The 22116-nt window shown below is 37.7% G+C and overlaps 1 protein-coding gene across 1 annotated transcript; it reads left to right on the plus strand.

Moving 5' to 3' along the window:
- The first annotated feature begins 576 nt into the window (after positions 1-576).
- On the plus strand, positions 577-21954 carry DAW1 (dynein assembly factor with WD repeats 1). Its single transcript, XM_075098785.1, has 13 exons — positions 577-677; positions 1975-2047; positions 4780-4924; positions 7387-7445; positions 8108-8230; positions 9891-9990; positions 11626-11733; positions 12758-12864; positions 16813-16915; positions 17322-17436; positions 18521-18597; positions 20544-20706; positions 21320-21954. Exons 1-13 carry the CDS (start codon positions 638-640, stop codon positions 21352-21354), a joined length of 1248 nt encoding a protein of 415 aa, XP_074954886.1. The 5' UTR covers positions 577-637; the 3' UTR covers positions 21355-21954.
- Positions 21955-22116: the final 162 nt, after the last annotated feature.

The raw sequence follows: 22116 nt of genomic DNA on the forward strand, positions 1-22116 counted from the left end.
CTAAGTGAAAGGACAATAAAGGGTAGATAAAATTCAGCAGGGATAATATATGCATCTGGGAGAAAGCAAACCTAAGCTTGTACGAATGGTGATGTGCTCCTAGCTGGCTATTACTGCTCTGGTAACATCTTGCTGTTATAATGGATAGTTCTGTTGGAATAAAACAACAGCAGTTAGCCTTGAACATTATTATTTCATAGAAAAGAAGTGACAGGAGGAAATAAAACCATGCCACGCTGCTGTATCAGCTGACGGCGCCCTGCTCCCTCAGGGGAGCAGGACGCGGACATGGCTGTACAGCTGAGGTGTAGGCCTTGCCCGGGCAGCCGTGTCCTCGTCCTGCCCGGGCTGTGCAGCCACCCGGGCCGGCAGTCAGCCCTCCGCACAGGCCTCCGTGCCGCTCCAGCTGTGCGGATAATACAAGCCGGGCCGGCGGACTTGAAGAGGCACCGCCACGCCTGACGCAGCCGCCTCGGCCTGAGGCCTCGCCAGACTCTCAGCCGTGCCCGCCGGCCGCCGCACCGGCCCTCCCCAGCGGCCCTTCCCGCCCAGCGGCGCGGCGCAGCGCATGCGCGCAGGTGCTGTTTGGGCGTTGCTATGGCAGCGGGCCGCAGCCTAGGGCAGGCGGCGGCGGAGGATGAGGCTGAGGCGGCTGCTGCTGCGCTACTACCCGCCGGGTGCGGAGCGGGGCGCGGAGCCGGGCGCGGAGCCGGGCGCGGGGGGGCTGGGCCGGTGCCCTGCCCTGCGAGGGGCTGTGCCGGCACGGCGGGGCTGGGGCCGCGCGTGGGGACTGCGGCCGGCGGCCGCCTGTGCCGGGGAGGCGGGGTGTGTGTGCGGGGTTTCCTGTCACTGAGGTTTCCCTCACCTCTGCCACGGCCTCGGGCAGGAGTAAGCCGCTGGATCGCGCACCTGCAGCTGCATTGGCTTCAGGTGCGGGTATTTTGGCACCGCGGTCGGTTGAGAGACTTCCAGCTCACCGCCGATCTGTAATTAATAACTTATTGTTGCGAAATCAAGCCAGTCTTATTTGCGTTGGAGTAAGGAGTTTAAAAGTTAAAAGTGGCAGTAGTTGGCACAAAAAAAATCTGTATGTGTTATCAAAAGGCCTATTTAGCAAAAAATTGCTGCATTTCTTATTTTTCCTTTCTTCCTTTCTTGACTTCTGAGCAGAACCGTGCCCTGAAAAGCTATTCTAAGCAGCCTTCATCATTTATTGTGAACTCAGCCTCAATTTATTGTGAACTCAGACTTAATGAATTTGCACAGGCGAAACCAGATGGAGATGGCCAGCTCAGGAAGTGGGTTGTAATAACAGATCTTTCTTCCAATTAAAATTTTTTCTCCAAGTCTGGGTAAAATGCAAAATGACATAAAAATTAATGTAAATTATCCTTTCCCACAGAAAACTAAGGAGCAGCAGAACCCTTTAACAACTGTTTCAAAACAGGAAGCAATGTGGTTAAACGTTTTAATACTTAAGCTCAGTAGAAGGTGTAGAGGTGCCAGAGCATACCTAGAAATGGAAAGTGTTATGATTTTCTATACGTTACTGCACACAGGCCTTTGCAAACACTGAAATAAATATAACTGGTTTTGTAAAAAGTGTTTTCCAGGCTTCTAGGAACACCAAACTACAGCAAATATCTTCAGGGCAGCTTCTTTGAAAACAGAGATTATGAAATCATGCAAAAAGTTGTTGGGGAAAAAAGAGCTTGTTAATTTCCAGAATAGAAAGTGGCTTATAAATAATAATGTTTAATATCTTTTATTATATAAACACATCAGAGTTGTTCATCACCCTGCTAACTTTCAGCAAGAACAGCCACCCTCCTAGTTTCAAGAACTGGAAATAGGTCTGCTGAAGTCAGTGGAGCAATAAAAGTGGAAGCATTGCAGTCTGCAGCACATGTTAAAAAATCCCTGACATCTAATTAAGACCTCTTTGTTGTGTGTGTGTTTTTTTTTTAAAAAAAGGAATTATTCTGGAATATGTACATGGTGGTGAGCCAAAGACCAGATCTATAGATCTACTTAATCTCACAACTGAGTAAGTATGATATTTCAGATAACAGCACTTGGCTGTTTTATAGAATGCTCAAATACAACTCTGTCGGATTGTTTTAAACATAACTGAGGTCAGCTATGTCTTTGTTCACTAAAATACACAGAAAAGAAAATAACATAGTCAAATTGTTCTCCTACACTTTTAAATACAGAATATTGCATTCCAGCTGACTATTACTGTCACGCTTTTCTGTTCAGAGGTTAAGCTTCTTTTTACTTATAGTTATGATTGTCAAGGTGCCTGTACAAAGCCAGCAGAAATGTACAGTGCTTAACGATGTTATGAATGTTAATGTCATGATGAAAGGCAGTTAGTTCTTAAATCCTGTAATAACATTTCTAGTCTTCAGAATGATTTCAAAAATGGGTCTAACTCAGCCCCTAGTTACTGTGGTTTAAATAACCTCTGTTGAAATCACTGACAATAACAGCTAGACATAATTTCAAATCTCTCCTGTTAATTAATTATCCTCATAACAACCATGGGTAAGGTGGTGCAAGATAGGCAAGTAAGTGATTCCCTCCCGTATGTTTGTGTCGTGGAAATAAGTATCTGCTTCTGTTGCAAGTAATGGAAGGGTTCCTGGTTTCTTTTGTTGCAAAACTAATAGCAGTTGGGTCCTTTGAAAGAACAAATAAGAGTGCGTCATCTGATTTCCTAGTCTCCTACAGATGATGAAAGACATTGCAGGAGCTTGATATACGTAAAAACCAGGGAAAGACCTAACTGAAGAATAAAAAATATGATGTATTTCAAGTTTAGATTTAAGTTTGATAGGATATTTTTAGGTAAGACAGAAGGCAGAGGTCACTTCATCAGGAAGCAAGGGAGACATGCTATGTGGAGGACAATCTTCAATCACATCCGGCTCTGGTTTTCAGACATTTGGAAGGCACCAGTCTGAAACTCCCTTATGTCTTCCTTGTGAGGAATAGGAGAATGTTGACAAGTTACTATGCTGAATTAGCTTTAACACTGCTACTTGTAATTTATGCACCAGTCCTTGAGAGGTTATTTGACTGGCTTTTTTGTGCATTCAGTGACAGAATATAATGATATGTCACAGAATCAGAGAATCATTTAGGTTGGATGTGACTTCTTGAATCCACCTGCAGCAGGGTCAGCTAGAGCAGGTTGACCAGGACCGTGTGTAGTTGGATTCTGAATATCTCCCAGATGGAGACTCCACAACCTCTCTTTGCACCATCACAGCAAAAAAAAAATAAATGTATTTTACACTTTTTTTTTTCATTTGTGCTCCATGATGCTTGTCCCCTCAGTGGGCAGTACTAAGAAAAGTCAGGTTCTCTGTACTTCGTTCCCTCTCATCAGTTATTTGTACACATGAAAATATGGAACACTTTATGAATTTGCATACCATATCTAGTAGATTTTTTCACAGAACTTTTTGTCTGGCATCAAACACCATGGAAAGTTTATCAGGATTTATACAGCTCTCAAACTATTTCTTCTGCTTTCCTCCAGCTAATGTCTTTCTTTAGGCACCCAAAATTAAAAATTAAAAGAAAGCTGAGAGCCTTAATATGGTTTAGGTCATAGTAGTTAGCCTACATGCTCTATTCAGCCAGCTCTGATAGGTAGGAAGAACTTCAGAAAGAGGAAAAAAATGTCACCATTAAATAAAGCTGCCAAAATCCATGAAGTTTATTATGCAGAAAGGCATGAAGTAATATGATAGTCCTAATATTGACATCGATATGGAAGAGTCTTTGCATGTGGGCCAAAGTTAGTACACAATGTAGGCTGCACATGCAAGATGAAAAATCCAAATTTATAAATGATTTATTTTTGTCTACCTGGAAATATCCAGCTCAGTACTCTGAATAAAAACTAATGAGCCACTTTATGAACAAAATAAGTTGTCTGGTATTACTTAACAGGAGTATAAACACTGAGAGGATACTAATTTATGGGGATGTTAGTGGTTCCCATTTAGTGAACTGATATAGAAAATCCCCCTTAGACTGCAATGATTTACATACTAACAGAAATGCTAGGCTTTCTTGCTAGGACTAGTTTTAAGTGTATGTTGGTGCTTTGACTGCCGGGTATTATCAACCCTCAGTTTCTTATGGATGGCCAGGAATTGACAGTGTATCTGATGATATGAAAAGATGATCCAATTCCACAGACTAGCTGTGAACCACTTCCTGGGGGCTCCACGGACACCAATAGATTGTGGACTATGTTTTAGAAGTTATTATCATAACTGAGAATTAGAGGAACAAACATAGATTTGTGAAGCCACAGACAGAGATAATTTTAACATTTTCTATATGTAATTTATTGTGTTGCTACTTCATGGGCAATTCATTAGGAATTTATGAAATTCCACTTTAATTTAGATATTTATTCCAAAACTAATGGTTTTGGATACACGTTTCCCATATCTGACCCTCTGTGGAAAGCCTTTAAGAAGGTAAAGTTCTTGCCAAGCTAAAATTTTTAAAAGTTAAATTTTACTGAGCAAATTTAGTAAGAGAGGGAAGGAAGCAGAGAAACAAAAAAAGCTTTATCCATATTTCTTTAAGATGTTACAGAATGAGATAAACACATATCATTTAATTACTTCAGTTTCTCTACAAGTAAATAATATTTTTGCTTTTATAATCATGATTATTGCCAGAGGATGAAATCTGGTGGGTTTGGGTTTTTGGGGCTTTTGTTGTGTTTTGTTTTTTTCTCATAATTAGCACAGATGCCATAGCCTTAGTAGAAGAAATTCAAAAAGGAGAACCTCTCATCACAGCTTCATGCAAGGAACACGTCATACACTTAGTACGAAGATTGCAAGAGAAGCTAGGGGAAAAAGAGGATCACAAGTTCTACCTTTTTAAGGTCAGAGGCATCTTTAAAATAATTTTGGGGATTTTTTGGGGTTTCAGTTGTAATGTTGCAAGTATGTTTTTACTGCTGCTTATTATGCCTGAGAGCAAAATTTGGACTTTATGACCCATTTCTTGGGTCTTTTTGATCACCTCTGCACTGTTCAGAGTGACTGAGTCTGCCCTGGTTATCTCTGCCAGGAATTCCCCCCAAAGGACGGGAGGTATAACTGTTCCTAGACACTGTTTATGCAGGCTTATGTACAAGGGTGTGTTTTTGATAGAGAGAAATCTCTCATTTGTCAAATAAGACGCTAGGTCCAGCAACACCCATATTTAAGTTCAAACAAAACCTCTAAAGAGATCCCAAGTAAATTAGCTGCTAGGAAAGGCTCAAAATGTTGTCATACCCTTGTCTACTTGTTCTTAATTTTGTGAAAATTGTATTTATTTTAGGTATTCTGCTACATACATTAATACTTGTTGTCATTACTTTCTGCCATTACTATTATGTTTGAAAATTGATAGTTTGGTCTTCAGCTTATGGACAACACCTTGTAAATTTATTTTAAATGAGTAAGCTTTTTAAGTACAATTATTAGAGAGACCTTTCAGGACTTAAAATCCAGGATTCAGTCTGTCAGAAGAGAAAAGGTTTAATTGTATGTAACTGTGGAAATAAAAATAAAATTTCTTCCAGAGATTGCATGTTGCAATGTGCAACGTTTGTTGTATCTTTATTGTGTCAGCAGATGGCAATGTGTAGCTGTTAAAAATTGCTGGTCAGTGCAATGCTACTGGTTGTAACCTTAAATTTAGAGAGAAAAGGGAGAAGTTTTGTGTTGGTTTGTTTGGCTAAAAAAAATCCTTACATGTTGCTAGGTGTATCTTGGGTTCTTTTGACCAACAGTATACAGCTGCATGAACTCTGCAAAGATCTATGTATTTAACCTTGAAAACAGAGCTATGTAATAAGGTATCTTAAATCTAAAAAGTTTCTGTTCTGTTTTAAGGTATGCTCTCAACTGAGATAATGCCTTGCTTTTGACAAGCTTTAAAAATTGTCTGTTCATCACAGAGACTGCCAAATCATCAAAGGCTTGTCCAAATTTCAGTATAAATAATGTATTTGTTCTTTGTTGGGTATAGTGCCATGTTTGAGCTTCTGTGTTTGGAAATACTAGAAGAAAGCAAATCCAATCAGTGCTGGCTTGTTTCCTTCACTCAAGAGTAGTCAGAAGTGTGTAAAAAGAACTTTTTTATATTTTAGTTCCATTCAATGCTTGTAAATGAAACATGAGTATCAGGTGCTTCTGAGATACTGATGAAATACAAGAGGTGGGTGGGAGTGAGAATTTTTTTTTCCCAAACAATGTTCCATGTGTTTTTTACTGTTGCACTGCAGCATAATCTTAAATGAGTGTATAAACCCATCTTTTTGTTATTTCCAGTATTTATGGTGATGGTGTTGTGTTAGCTACCCTGCAGAGAAACAAGCTTTTATAACAAGTTCTCATGTTTTAAACTATTACATAGCAATGACATGCTGTAGTGATTTGCAGATTTTTATCGTAGGGACTGCTGTAGCAGATTTTGCAGAAACAAGGTACATATTTTTTAATATTGCCTAAGGGTTTGATTATTGTATCTTGCTGGCTTAAGAGTTCTGTGGATGAAGCAACTGCAGCACTGGGCACAGGAAGAACAGAGTTAGTCCCATGATCTGAAATCGAACATAAATCGATCTTGTTTTCCTCCCTTTTTTCCATAATTGTTAAACATGTTTCTTGTTCAGAACTGCCTGCGTGGAGTCCTAAAAGAGTCATCATCAAACTTCCATAAATTTCCATAATTATCCCTTCTCATATGCAGATAGTTGTATACTGTGGCTATTTTACAAAAAGCAAAATATTTTTGTCATTTCCACATCTTGATTGCCCATTCCTATTGCCTTTTTTTGTCATGACCTCATAGAACGTACATGTAACTTATTTCTATTCTTCCTGGTTTTTAAAACAAAATCATATACTAGTTGAAAGCATCCCATTGCCTAAAGGACTCAAAATACTCAATTCAGCTGGATCTCTTGATGCACTATATAAGGCTTAATATATAGTTGGGATTTATTTTGTCAGTGATCACACCAGACATGGTCTCCCCACTCATTTGTTTTTGCTCTTTCAGCTCTGGTCTAGGGTTACTTTGCTGGTCTCAGAGAAGGTGGAAAAAAGCAAACATGGGTTCATTCAAGTAAAATATAAATTTGAAATCAAGTCTATATAGTATCTGCAGTGATAAACTGCTGAGGCATGGGTGACTTTTTAGTTAGGGATTAATGTATTGTAGCTGTAACTGCTAGTCTGACAGGAGGAGAAAATATTAACCTATTGAAAATGTTGAACAATCGTTAGTTTTGGTTGTTTTTTTTTTAACTGCATCAAATGTTTTATTTTCTCTCCCCCACTTCTCTTTCAGGTACTTAGAGCACATATATTGCCACTGACTAACGTAGCGTTTAACAAAGCTGGTTCCCGGTAAGTTGTTTTCAAAGTCAAAATACATAATCACTAATTGAAGTTTTGTATTTGTAAATTAAATTGGAAGGGAATTTCAGTGCTCTTATCTTGCTGCAAAAAGAATTCAGCTGTGCTCCTTAGAAGCAGCTTCAAGCATGACTAGGAACTGGATTTCAGGCCTCTGTGGGAGAGCCAATGGGAGATGCAAAAAAGTAGCGGGTGAAATTCAATTTATGCAATTTTTTTCTTCCAAGGTGATAGTTTGTTGACAATGACCATATTCCAGAAAGAAGCACCTTTATGGCAATAAAGTCAATATTGCTAAAAGCTAAATGAGTCTTTGACATAAATTCATTTGGGACTTTTACTGTAGTGGAATTTCATGTTAGTTGATTTCACTTTGGGCATATGTCTAATCATTTTTTCCTTCATGTCTAGAAAGCAGCATCTTGCTTTTTAGTTGAAATACATTAAAGATTAGAAACAAGGTTTCTTTTATGAGTAATATTTCAATAAAAAGAAAAAGAACCTCTGTGGTCATAAATCTATATTTTTGAAAGAAAGAAGATATTTTTGGGTCTGAGAAGTGCAACTGTATCTGTGGAAATAACTTATTTCACTGTATACTAGGACCAGTAAGATATTTACCGTATTCAGAAATTAATTTCTCTTTGCTTTAGCTTTATCACTGGAAGCTATGACAGAACCTGCAAAGTATGGGATACTGCATCAGGAGAAGAGCTACACACACTGGAGGGACACGGAAATGTTGTCTATGCAATAGCTTTCAATAATCCCTATGGGTAAATATATTTTCTCTGAGATGTATTTTAATTGCTTCTGATGTTATTTTGCAAATCCAGAACTTTTACTCAAAATTTAACATAAAATAGACTATCTCAAATTGAAAGAGTTAAAATTCTGAATTTGTAAAGTTCAACTATAGCTAATCACCATAGGATGATACTATATATTATTTGTATAAGTAGTTCATTCAAGCATGTTTTCTGCTGTAATTTTTAAAAATGAAATTTAGAAATTCAAAGCAGAGATTTCATTAGGTCTTCAGTGTCTAGAAAAATACAGATGAGTCAGTTTAATATATTGAAACAGATTTATTTCAATAATTTCTACATGAGGAGACTGTGTTCTGAATGTTAATAATTCTTTACTGCCTCCATGTAATTGTATATGATGTGAGATACAGGTACTTATGACTGCTTGTGTTGTTTCGGTTAAGGAGAAGGAACATTTATGTCATAACAAAAGTGGATTTCTCCATTTGGCATTACCCTTTAGTTATTATTTAGGACATGCTTTAGAGGTATCAGAGCTGTTGAGTAATTTTTATGAAATCCACGAGGTGCCGCTGTATGAATGTCAAATATGAATCTGTGCATTTGGTTTTCTGCAGTAACTGTTTGTCTTAGGTTAGAATTGCCACCTGTTAGGTGAAGGGGATTACATGTTAGCTACTGAAGTTTCATTGTCATTTGCTTCCTGAGGAAGCTGTCATGTGTCAGTAAAACATTTTGCTTCTCTGCAAAATAAGAGAAACCAATCCCTATTTTTATACTTAATCATATTACTTCTTTCACTGTCACATGTCCTATTTATCAGTTAAGCAATACAGAGTTAACATCAGGAAATAAATGTTAAAGACTTGTTCTTATGCAATTTGGAGCATTGTCATTTCCCTCTAAATGAAAGACTTTATCCAACCTAGAACCCGCTGTATCAGTGTCTTATATTCTGATATTATTCTTTACCTTAAAAAAGCAGTTAATGAAACTCTTTTATATGCTTTGAGGAAGCTAATGCATGACAAAAATCTGTGCAAAGATCAATAACTAGACTATAACATCAAAGTGGAAAAGCAATACATAGTGAGAAAAATCTGATGAGAACCTTGAGCTACTCTTAATTTAAAAGTTCAGTAAAAAAAGAACTTTTTTTTTTTTTCTGCTAATCTTTAGGTTTCAATACAGTATCCCTTGCTACATTTTCTAGGTAACTCACTTCAGTCTTGCTTTAACTGCAGTTGGTCACAATCCTTCCACTGACTTCAGTGGGAGTAGAGTTTGACCTCTGAAATTTGAGTAAACTGCTATAAAAAAAAGAACTGTGATAAACAGATGCTGTCTGATGAAATGACATAACTTAAATATCTCTGGAAGTACAGCACTTAATCTCATCCCTAATGTAGGTTAGTCATCAGTTATGAACACTTCTGTGCTAATATATAGGCACAGTGGCTGTTCTAGAAACTAATTATGTCTGCCAATTTTTTTCCCTTAACGTAACTTCTGTTTGTAAAATCCTGCTCCAGGATCCTCTAGTGCGGCAGAATGCACAAAAATGCATGCAAGCTTTGACCACTGGGTATTGTTTCTGCGCATTCTACTGTCTTTGAAGTCAGAAGTTTTTTTGCTGCATAAAAATGACAGGGCTTTTTCCATTTAGTGACAAGATTGCCACTGGATCTTTTGATAAAACCTGCAAACTGTGGAGTACGGAAACAGGAAAATGTTATCATACTTTCAGAGGACATAGTGCAGAAATAGTGAGTACTGTTGGACATTTCTTATTCCTTTGTGCTTCCACAGACCTGTCACTGATGGCTGTGCGTTCCAAGTCCCTGTGAGCTAACACTGGAAGGGCCAGATATTCTGCTGCATCTATTCACACATTCAGACATTGTGAACATTTCTGCACTGCAAGAAAAGATAGTCTGACAGTTCTCAACAAATAGTATAAAACATTGTATACAGTTTGAAAAGATATTTTGATTTTTAGTTTGTTCCAATTTCCCTTGTTTACTAAATGTTAAAACATTTTTGAAAAAAAACATAACAATTGGAATTTTTGATTTATTGCACCATTTATTTCTTTGTTTATATATCCCATCTTTTTCTAGATATCTTGCATTGTCTCTCATATCTGTAGAACTAAATCCACAAGAACATCATTGCTTGTATTGCTGTCTTTCACGCTGAGGTCTGTACTTCGCATACAGGACCAATTGGAGCCATAGAAGAATGAATTTTTGACATTTTAAGAGTGTTAACTGGGAATATGTAGGATGCTGAAATGTCAAAGATATGTGAAACAAAAACAGTTTAAGCTTAAAAATGGTTGGTTTCTTGTCCAATGTACTAGGAGCCCTATTAGCAATAGCAAATGTCTTGATGCACAGCATCCTGATTTAAAAGATATGGGCAAATTCACTGAAACTCAAAATTTCAATGCAGAATATATTTTATAACAAAAATAGCTATACAGTCATTATTTAATAAAGCATTGCTGGAAATTGTTTCTGGAAACAATTGGAATTTAATTTGTCGATTGCAAGGCCTGTAACTAGTGTGAGAAAATGGTGGCATTGGCTAGTGGATTGCAGTATGGGGTTCCAGAAAAAGGCCCCCTCTTCCCCCTCCCCACCCCCCAAAAAAATGTGCATGTGTGAATTCGGATGCCTTCTGTCTGGTGTGTGGATCAGCAGATTGTAGGAAGGGGCATGGGTTCAACTAAAGCTAGAGCACACTGATGTCTCCTAGGGGAGGTGTGTGCAAGTAGGGGAACGTGTACGCTGAGGAAAGCAGGGTGTGCTTGTAACCCACTTGTCTTGTGAGAGGGGATGAGCGTGCATGTAAGAGCGTGAAAGCATGTGTATGATTAAAACATCTTGGAGTTATAGGAGGAGGTTTAGAAATTTGTAGCTGTTTATTAAGATTGCGTAAGTTTATTGTATTACAGATACTGATGCTGAATATATAGTTCTCCGCCAGTTATGCACTGTTAATAAATTAACAAACTGCTTCAGTCTTGATTTTGATTAAAACTTTGTGAACTAAATAATTTCTTCCTGTGACACAAAATGAAGCAGCTGAATGGTGAATTTTAATCCAGGCTCAGAAAACGATATAGGAAATCTTCCAGTAAGTCTTTTTAGTGCATTGCTGTTGCAAAGCAGCCAGTTAGTCCATTTGATTTGAGTAGTCATCCAGAGCTGTGTGATAAGGATTTGTTGCTCTTCTAGTGAACTGTTGGAGGAACCCTGCAATTTTTCCATATGCCATAAAATATTAAGTCAGACTTTTGTCTTGATTAAAAATATTAATCCTGACCCATTGTTTTTGAGAAAATGTAATAAATGCTCTCCTTTCCCACTTTTTCTATCCAACATTTCTTGCTACAGGTGTGTTTATCATTTAATCTTCAGAGCACATTGGTGGCAACCGGAAGCATGGACACCACCGCCAAATTATGGGATATAGAGAAAGGAGAAGAAATAGTCACTCTAAGAGTATGTTTGCCTTCCTTATGTTTTCAGAGGTGTTCCTTGTTTTCCTAGGTTTCTAACTGAGATAAATAACTGTTACAACAGTTTCAAAACTTGCAGAGTTTGTGTTACCAGATAGGTCCCACAGTGACTGCAGTTACAAAACAGATTAAAAAGCCTTGAAGGGAATGATAAAGTATGGTGTTTTATAAGAAGTCCTGTTTATCAAAAGACAGATTTTCTGTTTTCAGTAATCTGCTATAGATCAGAATGCCTTCCATTGCTCATTAAAATAGTGCTATACTGTAAATTATGGCCTCCTTTTCATTAACGTAAAGTAACTCAGAACATTAATGTCAGACACTATATCTGTGTGGATCTCCTTCCTGTAAACATCAGCAGAGGAAAGCCATCCAATTACCTCTAGATTGTGATGTCTCTTTGCTCTACATGCCTTGCTGGGATTCCACAGGTTCAGATTGGCCTGTGCTGTTTCAATGCATTTCTCTTGCATAAATCCTAGATAACAGGTGCGTAAGTTTCCTTTGGTGTATGTGGCCTCTAGAGTTGGGAAGACATTTTCTCCTTGACTTTCTCTTCCTCAGAGCCCTGAGCAGAGCAAAGAGCAGTGGAATGTGTGAACCTTTAACTTATAAGAATGCTTACATTTGTTTGTCCAAGCCTCTCCACCAACACCAACGACAAGCTGTGCTGTAGTTTACTGTAAATGAATCATCTGATTTCAGTGTGTATTGGTGAACAAATGAGATTCTGTTTAAATGAAATACGGAAAATATGCACGGATGATATCACTGGACAACTTCTCACAGCTTAAGCCATACACCTGATTTTTTGCAGTTGGGATACTGGCTATTCCACAGTCCAGTAGATCTTTCTGTCAAAATTGTGATATACTGGATGAGACAGTACATAATATATTGAAGGGTTATAGAAGGATTATGCTGCTGAAATAAAGCTACATATTGAATGATGTTAATGGAAAAGTCATAATTTGCTTTCTCATACTCCTTTTTAAAAATTCTCTCAGGGGCATTCAGCAGAAATTATTGCATTGTCTTTCAACACCACTGGAGATAGGATTATCACTGGCTCTTTTGATCATACAGTGGCAGTGTGGGATGTTGGCACTGGCAGGTACTAAAGTACTAATAAATATCATTTTACATTGCATGTTTTAATGGCAAATCAAAGAGACAATATTGAGCTGCAAATTACAGACCTTGTCTTTTTTACTTAATTTAGAATGTGTGTTTCTTCACCTTATCATTTGTTACTCCTGTTCCCTTTGTTCTTCTGAAAAGGAATGTCTCAAAAAATGCTTTGGTACATATTTTTTATTCTAAATTTCCATCTTATTAGTACTGAGGAAGCAGAAAGAATGGACAGATCCTGTGTTTGATGCTGATGAATTCTCCAAACAGGAAAATATTTTATCAGCATGGAAACTCATGGTTTGGAAGGTGTCTAGAATTTCTAGGTGGAACAGGCTGTTTAAGTAGAAAGAAAGTATATGTTATGTCATTGAAAGTTAGTCCGGTCACATTGCCATTATAAACCATGGAGGGTCTCTTTTCCTTCTCACGTTTACATCAGTATAAATTTATGAAGAGGAGAAAATTTGGCCCCTCTGACTGCAGAGAACAAAATGTTGTGATAATGATGCCAAAAAATAATAATGAATTTGTTGTATTATCCTGACCAATCCACTTGTTTTTTCAACTGGAAACTCGGTATAAGTAGAATAATAAAATGATTTCCCTGATTATTGACAAAGATAACGATTCTATTATGTTTTCAGAAGTTATGTCTTTTTTCTTTTTGTGAGAGCAAGGGCAGTATCTCTGTAATATATGAAAGGGAAATGCATGTATAGTGATATCTCGGGGTAATAAACAATGTGTATAGCTTCAAAATGAGAGTAATCACGTGACTTAAAAATAATGCACACGTAGTACATCATTTAAGGCTTGATCCTGCAAGCTTTGAGCTTATTCAACGCCAGCAGTTTAATGTTTGGCATGTAAATACTTAGGAGGCACTCATTCAACAAATTGGATCTCTGATTCAACTTCATTCAGCCTGGTGGTCTTGCAAATATTTTTTGTTTTAAAGCTGCATCTTCTAGCTCCTTGTCTGAGCCTGCAGTGAAGTCAAAATCTTGGGATTTTCATGTTGCGTTCTCTTTTTTCTAAGAAATGAGTGTGGACTTCATATCAGGGTGTCACGATCCACTGTTGGGTTGAACAGTGGCAGAGGTTAAACCCCCCTTGCTTTTCCAACCAACCTCAGTTAATTCTGGGAGGTTGGGGGTGGCTGGGCTTAACTTCTGATTAACTCCAATGTGTTATCTTGAGTAGGTCCCTTTTACATTCTCAGAAACAGAATTAACGCTCATAATGGAGTCAAGTGCCTAGTTGCTTTATTTTGCCAGAAATAGATACAGGAGAGAAAAGCAAAGAAAGAGGGGAAAAAAAAGGTGAAAAAGGGAACGAGGGGGAGTGTGGGAGAGAGTGGGACTGTTGCAATAGCTGTCACCACGGATCTGTGGCAGTCCGATGCATCTTCGAAGCCCGTGGAGGGGGAGATGTTCCACAACACCCACCCCACCGAGTCGTCTCTGCTGGTTTCCCCTTTTATAAGGTTGCTCTCTGGCATAGTCAGTAACTGTTCTGCACACCCCTGCCTCCCACTCTGCGGTGGGGCGAATGCCCAGTACTGTCGCTAGAAGGTGCTTGAAAGTTCTAGAGGGTCCGAGCCCCCCCCATATGTTGCCAGTCGGCCTTGGGCCCGGGCGTATGCGCGGAGGACGAGTACTCCGAGATAACGGGGCGCACATTCCTGCCGGGTCGGCCTTGGTGATTAAACTGTTCTGCTCAGCTGCCGTAGTGATCAGGCTTTGGTAGAGAAACTTGCCTGCCAACAATGTTGAGACAAGTTTCTAGTCCCTGACACAGGGTCAATACCAGGAATTGGAATATGAGGGAGAAAATTCTCATTTAAACACTGGCAGCCCTGGTAATCAGCTAGTGGGCAATATAATTGTGCCAGGGTCAGCATTCAGCCTTTCAGATGGCAGTTGGGCATGTATACATTTAGTAATAATGAAAAGTTGCAGTCAGAAAGACTGTGAGCAAATCATACTCTTCTGTATACAGGTTCAGTAGATTTGCAAAAATCTTGTAGGTGAGGTTGTGTGTGCCTGTCTTCCACCAAAGGAAATAAATGAGAAACTGCCTTCCAAATTTGAGTTTGAAATAGAACTTTTAATTTTACTGGCTGCCTCTGATGAATACCTGTGTTCCTCAGTTTTATTCTGGGTAGGTATCCGGAATTATCTTGAAGGAAGTTGATGCAGGGACAAGAAATCTCAAGAAGCGTCAAGATTTTCTTAGTAAAATGTAAAAATTAAAAATAAAAGGGGGGACGACGATGACATGCTTTTGTAATGCAGGTCTCTATTTCATCAATAATTTCTCAATAGCAGATACAGTCAGCTATAGTTCAGCTGAAGGTGTCTAAAGAGCTTCATTTGACAAATCAACAGCTTCATTTGACAAATCAACAACTCCTGGGGTCAGGAGTGCTAGACACCAGTATGCTGAAAGACAGTCAGTTTCTTCTTATTTGCAATTATGGTGCAAATATTAGAGCATCCATATATTAAATTGCACTGGAAACTGAAGGCTGAAGAAGTATTATCATGACTGAAGCTGGGTTTTTTTAAAATAATTTTAAAAAATTTAAATTTTACATTTCACAAGCCTGTTTTCTTTCTAATTGTGTATCTGATAGATTGTGGTTTCTGTGAGATGTTCCACATGTTGCTACTTATTCTGCTTATTGGTTGGATATTTACATTGAAGCTTGAAGCCTGGACTACCTTTTTGAGATTTGGAAATCAAAGCTTTAAAATTTTAAATTACAACTTTTTTCATTTTTAGGGATTTTGGGTATCAGGTATTACAATAACAGCAGCCTTGATGGCCAAATAATATGTTCACAAAGTTAAGAAGTTTTCCATTGTTGTTTTCTGCTTGATGATTTTTGGTTTTACTTGAAAAAGGTCTACACAATTAAAACAGTGCAGACCTCATATTTTTAGAAAGTAAAAGGAATAATTCTGTAAAATGGCATGGGTATAATTGTTTTTGTTATCATAAACAAATAGAAAATTCAATTTCTCAGGAGATTTGCTTTGCTGTTCATTTAGCACATAAATTCATTTAGCTACCCTTATATATCTTATGCAATGAATAAAAAAAATTCAGTTACTTAAACTAATTTAGTTGTTTTTTCTAGTCATTAGTTTATCCATTAGTTAAAGCAGCTTTCTATTAATGGTACAGTGATATTAGCATTGTGATAGTAACCTAATTTACCAATCCTTTAATATATATATGTATAAAAATTAATCTTTTTTTAGGGTTCATTGCTTTATAGGCCATTAATTCATAGGAAGCTATAATGGCTAATTGTACCCTCTCTATTCAGCTGAAGCTGAAGAATTTAATGGTATTAATATTGTCAGTCTTTGTACAGTAAGAAGTTTAGGATTAATGAGGATTAGAAATCATATTTTGGTTTGGCCATCATTTGCCGGTTACTTGGGAACATGCTAACATTAAGTACCTGATTAAGTTCCATTTGATCTAGAGTGGATTTCATAAAAGGTTTAGATTATATGGAGCTTTAAAGATGTACTGTTACAGTTCATTGAACTAGGATAATGGGAGAGTGATATGGAAAAACTTGCTGTATGTGCTTTGTATGTAGATGAATACAAGAAATCTGTCACTGGCACTGGGAAGTCATCACGTTTCACTGGAAATACATTCACTAAAATATTTTTGAAAGAGAAGGGAGGACTTTTGCATTTTATTCCTTACTGCCTCTCTGTCTCGATGATAAAAATTGGAATTGATTTAGTACTAGAATCCTAAATGAGCTGTACCACTCCATTTAATTGCTTAAATGGATAAAATGAAGGCTTGACACCTTAAGTATACCATTTTATAAACTTACTTATAATTTATACGCATATATCAAAATAGACACTAAAAATGTAAATGCTCTTTTTTGTAGGATGTTACATATTTTAATAGGCCACCGAGGAGAGATCAGCAGTGCACAGTTCAACTGGGACTGTTCTCTCATTGTCACTGGATCAATGGACAAAACATGTATGGTAAGAAAGTTGAGTATGTACTGAATACAGATACTTGATATATAAAAATATATCTTTTGTAAGTGGAGGAGCATTATTTTAAACTAGTACATCTAATTCATTAACAAATTTTCAATTAAATGTAAAACCCATAAGATTATTCATTTTGGTGAAGTCCAGTTAAATAACAATATATATATTTTAAGGCTTGTTTAATCAATGCACTGAAATAAAAAATATATAGGACTTCTTTAAACTGACTAAGCAGTGACTTTTCATTGATTTATATCCAGGTTTCATAGTAATACCTTCAGTCAGACAGCAGAAAGGGCCTATACATGTTGCTGGATTGATCAACTAGATACCTGTCAACTTAATTAGTCAAAATAAGCAAAAAAAAAATAATTATCCTTATTTGTCTATGCAGCTGTGGAATGCTATGACTGGGACACATATAGCAACTTTAACAGGTCACAGTGATGAAATATTGGATGTCTGCTTCGATTATGCTGGCCAGCGTATTGCAACTGCCTCTGCTGATGGTAAGTGACGTGACTGGGACGACTGCTGTAAGAATTGCAGTGGTGGCATAGACCAACTTTTTCCTTTGCTTTTGCTTTGAACGTAGCTTGATGAAAGCAGAGTATCATGACTCAAAAGTATAGATCAAGCAACGTTGGTTGCATTGTAGAAAGTTTAGCATTAAACTTAGAAAGTTTTCCCCAGTGAAAATTTTCTTATTTTTCACACTTTAATAAACTCAACGTCTTTCCCCTTTAACTTCAAACTTGTAGGGGTAATAATTCACTTGTGGCTGGAAATGTATTTTAAATGTTTAGGTAAGTAGCTTTTGAGTGAAGTTTGATTTGGGTGGCTCAAATTTAGGTATAAATGCAAAAGGTAGTTGGAATTTTAGAGGTGGATTTGCTACTGGGCTTTCCAAATGCACAGCAAGATGAGACACAATAAAGAGGTACCAAAAGAAGCAATTTTGTTTTGTTATTGGTATGCAGCAGTTTTGCATGCTTATTATTTTTTTCAGGAATGGCAATAAACGATTTTTTGTATTTACCTGCACAGTGTGATATTATAGCGCATAATGACAATAAGTATTATTTTTACATAATGAAGCATTTTGATTTGCTCTTTCAGAAACAGGATACCAGCCTGGATGGGGGCGCTCTTTGGATCTGATTTGCTGTAGCTGCTAAATTAAGACATAAGACAATGTAAAAAGTTTACTGAAATGTAATCAACAGCTTATTAAATATAATTAATAGTTTATTAAATAGAATGAATACCGGAAATACAGTGAAAGCTTTCTGAATATATTGTACATCCATTCCGAAATTACAGACTTCAGTGGTCCATGTTCTATGTGGACATGTATTCACATTTTAGAAGTTTTCCAGCAGAAACTATTAAGAAGTCAACCTGTTCCAAACAGATTACAGATCCTTTTTGACATACTTCATTCTTGGAGGATACTGTGTTAAGATTGTCTTCTATTTCTCTTGAAATCAAACCTGAGGATGAATGAGGCCCTCCCAACCTTATTAAAATGTTCTTATTGAAGCGCATGCTTAAACATAACAATCACAAATGGCTCCTAATTTACTATAACAGGATCAGCAAGAGTCTATAATGCAGAAACAAAAAAGTGCATTGCAAAGCTAGAAGGGCATGCAGGTGAAATTTCAAAGGTAAGTTGTCTGTGGTTTGCACCTTTTCTTACTTGATTACAGGTGACATCCAATCCACCAGTTATTCCGTGACACAGGAATACTGTTAAAGAACGTGGTGGTGAAATTATTCATATTTAAGATTGAGAGGTCTGGCTAAGAACCTATCTGTACTAAAAGAACATTCCTTTCAACTAAAAGCTATCAGTCAATAATTGTCACTGGGTGTGCCACTCCTATCGGTTTCACCAAGAGCCATCTCTCCATATTGTCACGTCATTTAATATTTGTTTCCTTAGAATTGTGGCAGTTAGCAAGCTACTTAAGAAGTCCATCCCTCCCAGGGATGGATACCTGGCTTATTTAATATTGAAATTATTGTTTTTCCATACCTCTTTCCTTTTTCTGAAACATTATATAGGTTGGGTCTCCACAATCACTCGGCAGAGAGCAGAGAGGGTGATGCTGTCTGAATGTTCTCTCACTTTGGTCATATTTAACAGAGCTTGTGTCCGAGCTGTCCTAAATTGTACCTGTGTTATTACGCTGTTGGAGTCCCTAGATTCTCTGACAGAATAAGCACAAGTTTTTTAGTCTCTTGATGACATCTCAAGGCTATTGCCTCTGAGGTTTTTACCATTGTCCTTATTCCTTGCTTCTACCAGATCTGCTCCTCTTCACTCTTCTTCATTTCTCTGCACACCTAATTTATGGAATGGAACTGAAAAAACATACTTCTGTGGCAAAATAAATGGAGAGTCTTATTTTCAAAAGTGCATAAAGGACTTGGAAGTATAAAGCTTGTTTCAAAAATCACTTGGTCATGAGGAGTGTGCTCATCTACTTCGCTGGGAGTCTTGTCTGGCTCAGTTTTGAATGCTAAAGTTCAGTTCCAAATACATTTAGTTACTTCCACAACTGTACATATTTTTCAAACTTTGTTATTTAATGCTTGCAACTTTTCATTATTCTTTCAAACGGCTAGTTTTCACTAGCTTCCAGGCTAGTCCATGGACTTAGTACACTAAGTCCATGCTGCTTTTGTTTGATGTATTTTGAAACTGAAACATTAGTATTTTGAAACTAGGATGGTTCTTAGTAAAACTCATGTGCTTCCACTGTATTGATTTGGCTATTATAATCACTCCACTGAGAGAATATTAAGTTCCGAAGAGCTAGTCTTTCCTCACTTAATATACTCAGTGCAGTATTTCACACTCAGCGTAGGTGCACTGAGGAATGCACTTGGAATACATGCTGACATGTGGGCGGGTTAGGGACAGCTTCCATCAGGGTCCTTAGTGCTGGCATGGTTTCTTTGTTGGAAGTGGTAATCTGCTCATCCGGGAGCATGTTGAAAAGTCAGTCTATTTCTGCAGTTGTTCTGTGTAGCTGTGATCATTTGGGAAGTTTACTTGGAAATGTGATTTCTGGAGAACAGGCATTTTCCCCCCAGTAATTAAGCAATTTTGCATTATACAATAAACCTGGTATTGACCACTTAGTGCTATAAAAACATATCTGGTTATTTGGAAATGCCTGCAATTGTGGCAATGAACGTTTAACAAATATGAAGACATACTAAAAAATGAGTTGCCTTCAGTGGAAGTTTTGAAACTACAGGCTTATGTTATTTAATGTACAACTCTAGAAAATAGGTATACATTTTACATTGGAATGATGATAACATTTAAAAGTTGTTACAGTTGTAGAGCAATTGTGATTTTTTGGATCACAATGTTCTGAAGTGTTGGTCCTGTAGTAAGGACCTTTGTACAGACACAAAGTTTTCAGCCACAGAATTTTGCCAGGGTGACTCTAGTGGAGTTCTATCCTCAATTTTAGCTGAAAAACTGAATGCAAGAGTTGCTGGTTTCTGTTTTCACCTTTTCATCACTAGGTATGCTTCTTTTTCTAGGCGTATCAACTTGCTAAGTAATATAACTCTTTTCTATATTTTTTTAAAGATATGTTTCAACCCTAGAGGCAATCGTTTACTAACAGCCAGCTCTGATAAAACAGCTCGACTCTGGGATGCTGCTACTGGACACTGCCTTCAGATATTAGAGGGTCACACCGATGAGATATTCTCCTGCGCTTTCAATTACAAAGGCGATAAAATAATTACAGGTAACTAATATATTAAAATTTTTTTTCTTTTTTTGAAAGACATTTTAAATCTTTGTTATGGTACAAAAGGTGTCCTGGGGCCATATCCCAAATGCAGGTACCAGCAGAGACTTGAAATGTAATCAGAAAAGCTACAAACTCACTTTGGAACTGAGGCTTAAGTGAATGTGGCCATGAACACATTTGTATAAAGGCATGGGCATACCCTACCGTCTGGCCTATGGGCACGTACTAGCCCCAGAGCAGTGACTAATCCATTTTCTCACAATGTGTTGCAGTGAGGGAGGTCTGGATGAGCAAAATGCAAAGCTTTTTAGATGGGAGCACACCTTTGGTCTATTTGGCACTGCATTCTGTTCAGATTTCATTCACTTCAGATGAAAACTCATGGGAGTGGAAAACATGAACAGAGTATTTGTAATCACTTCAATCTTTTGAGAGAACTACTAAAAATATTGCTGTTGGTCCTGCTGCCTCTTCCTAGTCATGCACAGAAAAATATTCCTCTGGCTCCTCAGCATTCCGGGTAGATTGTTGATATGCGTGTTAACAACAATGGCTAAGTTCTGCAATACAGCTAAATGATTGCCTCACAATGTGTTTTTATTAATAGGGAGCAAGGATAACACCTGTCGAATATGGCACTGACTGAAGATGAGGAAGGATCCAGTCTGGTATATGCCTCCTTCATGGGTTTCAGTCAATAAACTCAATCTTTCAGATCGGTTTTCTCTTACCCTCTTTGTTCAGCTTCGGCTTTGCTGAAGTAGAGAAGTTACCTAGATTTTGATGTTTCACGTTGCTGATGTCTGGTAGTTATCGAATCGTAGAATTACAAAACAGTAGCAGCTGGAAGGGGCCTCCTGAGATCCTCTAGTACAACGCCCCAGATCAAAGCACTGTCAACAAAGCAGGCTGCCCCAGACCATGTGCATCTGGTTTTGAACGTCTCCAAGGATGGAGACTCTACAGTTTCTCAGGGCAACCTGCTCAGTGCTTGATCATTCTCACAGTAAAAAACCCGTTTGTTTGGTTTTATTTTTCTTATTTTTAAATTTAATGTTTTCATGTATTTCAATTTGTGCATGTTGGCTCTTCACTGGATACTGCTGAGAAGAGTATGGCTTGGATATCTCAGTCACCTGAGAGAAATTGTGATTAGTGTGAATGAATCCAGTAGGATGGCTCTGTTTCTTTGTGTGTCATTTTTTCCTTGTAGCCCTTTTAATAAAAAATAGCATTATGGTACTCTCGAGTGTGAAAGGAGTGTTGTTATGCACATGGTCTGAGTAATTCTGTATTAATTTTTTTGTTGTGTAATGAAGTACTGAGTTAAAATGCCAGTTTCACTACTTGTAATACAATGTCCCACTCGCTGTTTCTGGGGAAATCCAGCAACCGTTTGTGGAC

This window comes from Phalacrocorax aristotelis, chromosome 7, assembly GCF_949628215.1.
Source record: "Phalacrocorax aristotelis chromosome 7, bGulAri2.1, whole genome shotgun sequence".
Classification (NCBI taxonomy): domain Eukaryota; kingdom Metazoa; phylum Chordata; class Aves; order Suliformes; family Phalacrocoracidae; genus Phalacrocorax; species Phalacrocorax aristotelis.